A 6,155-nucleotide genomic window follows, 5' to 3' on the forward strand; every position below is an offset into this window, starting at 1 on the left:
CGGTTACATTTTTTACATTTCCCTATTTGTAACCCATTTTCGCCTATCCTTCTTCACCTTTGTTTCGCGGCGCCGGTAATCAGTGGCGGAAGAATCCTTTCACCGGTAATCCATTGCACCACTGCCTATTCGCAGGTAATCAATGGCGGAAGAATCCGTGCTAGGCCATCTCCAAGGAGAAAGGAATCGACCACGATGAGCTCGTCAACGTCATCAAAAGTCTCAACTGGTGGTCTCGGTATTGCTGCGGTCAGATTCCTCCTCTCCTCTGCTGCATTCTTCTTCTTCTTCTTCTTCTTCTTCTCTTAATTACAGTTTTTTTAAATACTACTATAATTTTTTCTCATGTATTGAAGTTGCAAATTCAGTCTGTAGTGTATTAGATGAGCCGAGTTAAGTTGATCTAGCAGCAATCCAGCTGTTTTATCAGTTGAAATGAAGTTTGAATTATGGATGGATTTGATAGCTTAGACTACTTCAGTAATATAATGTATTCGCGTAGTTATAGGAATTGATATATAGTAAAAAAATAAACTAAAGCAAAATATATAAACTAAAATAAAAACAGATTATCAAATTCTGATCTTGTCTCTTTTAAATTCTAATTTGGTTGTTTCGTCAGATCTTTAGAGAAATGTTTCATCTGAAAATGAACATTTAGATTTCTTATAATGTCACTAATATATGTTCATCTGGTAGTATGAAATATGCTATTGTGTTAATAGAATTTGGAGATATTGATGCTATATTTTTTTTCTATTTATTGTGTTTAACTGCGTCTCCTCTCACTCCGTTTGTCAGGTGGAATTAACGAAGCAGAACCTGATTAGTGCATATCCTGCGATAGACTTAAAATTGAAATTTCTGTTTAAGGTCACCCAAGTCTGTGCCGCAGATGAAGATGAGCAGAAAAACCTCTGCTTATGCAACTGATCTGAATCGTAGAAGACAGATTGCTTCTCCTGAAATCGGTTATTATGTTCGACCATTCTGTTCGAATTTCCACCGTTTCAGTGGCAATGATCAACTCTTTTCATCTGAGCCGCCAAGATTAGATTTCAGTTATGTTAGAGAACTAGATGATGCTATTCACTTGTTTCAGCAAATGATGAGAATGCATCCACAGCCTTCTGTTTGCATGTATAACAATCTGTTGAGTGTTGTTGCAAAAATGAAGCAGTATCCCTTTGCCCTCTACGTGTTTGATGAAATGCGTCGAATAGGTGTCCCTGTGAATAGCTACACAATGAATATTACGATTAACTGTTATTGCCTTCAGAAACGTGTGAGTTTTGGTTTCTCTGTAATGGGCATCTTCTTGAAGTGCGGTTATGAACCAGATGCCACAACTTTCAACACACTTATTAGAGGGCTGGTTTTAGATAATAAAGTCTCTGATGCCATGAAAATGTTTGAAAAGATATTGCATTGTAGAATGCACGAGCCTGATGATATTACAATTTTGACTGTCATAGATGGGCTTTGCAAATCTGGGCATGTTCTCCTTGCCAACGATTTGCTTCGTATTCTAGAAGAGAAAACAGGATTGAGACCCAATGTTAGGGCATATAATGCAATACTTGATAGCTTATGCAAGTGTGGAATGGTCAGTGATGCTTTGCAGCTCCTGTCCAAGATGGTAGGAAATGGTGTTACACCTACTATATTCTCGTATAATTCAATGATTCAGGGCTTGTGTGACGCTGGTAGACTGCAGGATGTTCAAGACTTGTTGAATCAAATGGCTGATTCTCATATCTCTTTGGATGTTGTTACTTTCAGTATATTGATCCATGCATTTTGCAAACAAGGGAAGGTGAGAGAGGCCGAGGCTTTGTTGGAAACTATGCAGCAACATAATATTTTTCCTGATGTTGTTGCTTATAGTAGCCTAATAGATGGCTACTGTTTGCGAGGGCAGATTGATAAAGCAAAACAATTATTTGATTCTCTAGCAGACAGAGACCTCAAGCCTGATATTGTGTGCTATAACAGCTTAATAAATGGATTTTGCAAAAAGGGGAGAGTGGATGAAGCTTGGCTTCTTTTCCTTGAAGTTTCTCATAAAGGTTTGATGCATAATACTTTTACTTATAGTACCATGATACATGGACTATTTAGTAATGATAGATTTGCTGATGGATGGAAGCTTTTCAAGGATATGAAGGACCACCTAGAAAGTCCAAACCTAATTACTTATAATATACTATTGCATGGGCTATGTAGGAATGGGGAGATTGATGAAGCTTTTTCATTGCTGCGCATGATTGAAGCTAATGGAATCACTCCTGATATAGCCTCGTATGCTACTCTTATCAATGGATTATGCATGCATGGAGAACTTGATATTGCAAGGAATCTTTTCGACCAACTTAAGCCTCATATCAAGTTCTATAACAGCTTAATACGTGGATACTGCAAGAAGGGAAGAGTTGATGAGGCTTGGTTTCTTTTCCTTGAAGTCCCTTTTGTAGGTTTGGAGCAGAATACACATACTTATAATGCCATGATACATGGATTCCTTAGTAAAGATAGATTTGTTGATGCGTGGAAGCTTTTGAAGGATATGGAAGCTCGACGAGTAAGACCTAACATCTTCACTTATAATATTTTATTGGATGGGTTATGCCGAAATGGAGAGATTGATGAAGCTGTTTCGTTAGTGCATAAGATCGGAGAGAGAGGATTTGATCCTGATTTAGTCTCATATGGTACTCTTATCAACGGATTATGCAAAAATGGAAAATGTGATGCTGCTATAGATCTTCTCAACCAACTTAATTCTACAGGCCCACAACCTGATGTTCGAATGTATACAATGATCATTGGCTCACTTTGTCAAAAAGGGTCAATGGAGGAAGCAAAACGTTTGCTTGTAGAGATGGAGAACCGCGGTTGTGCACCCGATAGTGTGACACACAATGTTATTTTCCATGGTTTGCTAAAGAAAAATTGACCCTTGCGCCATTCATCTCATCGGTCACATCTACGTCAATGACATGTAATTTTTGTTCCCTTCTTAAGATTTGCTGATAAATTTACTTTGAATGCATTGTTTTCTGTTTGATTATGTTAATTGGTTGCTGTGGTATGGTGGCGATGGTGCCGATTGTGACTGTGATTGTGTGATGTGAACTGTTACAGTAATAGTGCAACTGTGCAAGGTTCTTATGGTAGAAGATACCGTTGGCAGTGAAAGAGAGCCATCCAGAAGTATCAGCTGTGAGGAAGATTGGGCAGAGGCTATTCGTGAGTTTATCTGGTCCACATTGTCTGGGAATCATGGTAGCTTTCTCCGGTGAGTCTGTGTGTATATTAACTGCAGTTGGTATCAGTTGACTAAATTTTTGTTCATGTTATCAGCTACATTTTCTCAACTAAATTACTTCCCCCCCCCCCCCAATTGTTCCTATCCGTTCGAGAAGGGTCGTGTAAGTCCTCACTTTCGTTGAGAACATGCTTTGCGACGTTATCCAGCTGGGAGGAGCGTTGCTTTGCTTGTAAGCTATGTGAAACTGTAAGGATATGATTTTTCACTCTGCTTTATTATGTGCTGCTTTTTATTACCCTTGAGATGCTTCGATGGGGTTTGTCTACGTATATTATTATCCTTCAAACGTACATCATAAACATGCTGAACTACTTCGTTAAGGCATAGAAATCTCTCTTGGGTTGGGATGGGTATACTTTTGCTTGTCTATGTTGGCTATCTATGTATCTTCTCCAGCAAGCTCTACTTGATGCCCTTTCATATCTTCCTCTACAGATCTGCACTGCTCAAGCAAACACCATTGAAGCTGATGCGCGTGAAGATAGGGAGAAGAAGGACAACTAGGTTATTGAGATCACCTCGACTATACTGTGGTTTCTGCCAAGAAGCATGATTGCCCACTCGATTCCATTGTGGAAGGACCCAACTTCGAATTCGCTACTGAGACTCATGAGGTTGCTACCAATATCTGCATCTATGCTATATTAGTGTTAACTGAGGAAATGTATACAGCAACTTCAAATCTATATTAGACGCACGAGGAACTTCTCTACGACAAGGAGAAGCTGCTATAAAATGGTGACCGGTGGGAAACTGAGATTGCGGAGAAACCTCTGTTCCGATTTCTGAAAACCTATACCGTTAAGGAGTGGATCGGCCTGCAAAAAGCGTGGAGTTTGATCTCTTAATTTCTGAAACGTTTGAATAAAGGGATAATTTTGTTTATGCTCCCTCCCTCCCCCTTCATTGTAGCCTGTATCTTTTTTCACGAGAAATGCAAGAAAACAAAGTACTTATACAGTTATACAGTTGATTTGTTTTTATGATTTTAGTAATCGAAAATGAGGAAGTATTGTGAGAGTATGAATCTATAATTAAAGATTGTGAGCTAGAGAATATCAAAGGATGTGATTAGTAGGTGAAATGTGATATTTAGATGAGGGACGTCACAAAATTAGAATGAGACATATTATTATTTAAAAAAATAAAAAATATTAGCAGTAATTTAAAATTAATGAACAATAAATAATGATTATGAATAACTATTTACATTTTTTTAAAAATAAAACATACGATGTTCATTCTTTTAATTTCAAAGTTATAAAAAGTAGGGGTGAACATTTAGATTTCGGTTTGATTTTTTGTCAAAACCAAACAAAACTCGAAAATCGAACCGAACCCGAAAAATCGAAAACCAAACTTCAAAAATCGAACTAAATCGAAAAAAATGAAATGATATGAAAAACCGAAATATATATATATATATATATAATATTATTTTATATATACTAATAGTATATATAGGGTGGATGAGACCAATCTTACACTATTAGATCTTAAAATGAGTGGATGAGATTAAAGTTCACATATTTCAATAAATAGTAGATAAAATATCAACAAAATGGTAAAATAGTCAATTTGTTATGACATAATAATTTTCGCGGTTTTTTATATCAACATAGTGTATTACAAATATCAACACAGTGGCATGAGAATCTCAACACAAGTACTAGAAAATATCAACACAATTTTATTGATATTGTACATGCATTATATTGAGATTGTTTGATGCATTTATTGATATAAAATCTGATTATCAACATGCACGAAAATTGAAATAAGAATTATAAAATTTCATCATCCGATCATCGTCGAAACATATGCAATTGACATCTCGTTAGAATCCTTATAAAATTACCTTTAATTTGATATATTTTTTTACAAAAAAATAATTTAAATCGAGAGAGTTATGTAAATTTAAAATTTTGAGATGATTATGAGGATAGAGAAAGTGGTTAATTTTAACCATCATGGATAAGAATTGACATTAATACCCTTTAAGTTTATTTAATTAATTTTTTAATGTAAAATATAATTCATTTGACATTATTTCAACCAATAGATCTCTTAATGCTAAGATTTGATATTAATTTGTTATTGCTAATTAGTTAGTAATGAGTTTTGATCTATGCAAAACTAGATTTAAATACAGAAACGCAGAACAATATCATACGTAGGGCACTTTTAGGTCATAGTTAGTTAATTTGTAGGTCATGCTAACAAAGCATGACCTAAAATGATCTTAGCATGACATTAAACCCAATTATTATAATATGACCTAAAATTGATTAATTATGACCTTCCGTGTTTTTGGTTAATTATTGACCATTGCTATATTGCTAACTCAATACTTAATTGCTAACTATGATTAAATAATAGCCATTAGATATTCAAATCAAGGGCCTAAATCACCAGTCTCGAAATGTCAATACGATCAACAAAAAAGTCAATAAGGGTATTAAGGTCAATTTACAACAAACTAGTTGTAACTAGCTTTTGAAAAATATCTCATAACTTTAAAACGCATATAACTTTCTCGATTTGAATTATTTTTTCGCACAACATATATCAAATTAAAGATAATTTCATAAGGATTCTAACGAAATATCACTTGCATATGTTCCGATGTCAAAATTTGAAAAAAATTTCAAAATTTTTCATAAATTTCGTTATCAGCTTTATATCAATACATGACACATAATATGTCAATACGCATTTGTACAATGTCAATATGAAATTGTATTGACATTGCCATGTCTTTGTGTTGATGTATTTCATACACTATATTGACATTGTGTTTCTAAACCCTAAATTTGATAATTGC

General features: G+C 34.9%; 1 protein-coding gene across 3 annotated transcripts; it reads left to right on the top strand.

Moving 5' to 3' along the window:
• LOC121748876 (pentatricopeptide repeat-containing protein At1g63330-like) lies at positions 1-4,314 on the top strand. 3 transcript variants are annotated; one of them, XM_042143429.1, is made up of 5 exons: positions 1-249; positions 802-3,001; positions 3,145-3,298; positions 3,426-3,517; positions 3,767-4,314. In XM_042143429.1, exon 2 carries the CDS (start codon positions 896-898, stop codon positions 2,954-2,956), a length of 2,061 nt encoding a protein of 686 aa, XP_041999363.1. In that variant the 5' UTR covers positions 1-249; positions 802-895; the 3' UTR covers positions 2,957-3,001; positions 3,145-3,298; positions 3,426-3,517; positions 3,767-4,314. The 3 variants fall into 3 exon arrangements, with proteins under 3 accessions (XP_041999363.1, XP_041999365.1, XP_041999364.1); XM_042143431.1 differs by having other exon boundaries at positions 3,426-3,500; XM_042143430.1 differs by having other exon boundaries at positions 1-3,001.
• Positions 4,315-6,155: the final 1,841 nt, after the last annotated feature.

The sequence above is a fragment of the Salvia splendens genome, chromosome 9 (assembly GCF_004379255.2).
Source record: "Salvia splendens isolate huo1 chromosome 9, SspV2, whole genome shotgun sequence".
NCBI lineage: Eukaryota > Viridiplantae > Streptophyta > Magnoliopsida > Lamiales > Lamiaceae > Salvia > Salvia splendens.

What these genes read in the sequence shown, in the direction of transcription:
- LOC121748876 (XM_042143430.1), top strand. Translation starts at nt 896, where the DNA reads ATGAAGATGAGCAGAAAAACCTCTGCTTATGCAACTGATCTGAATCGT.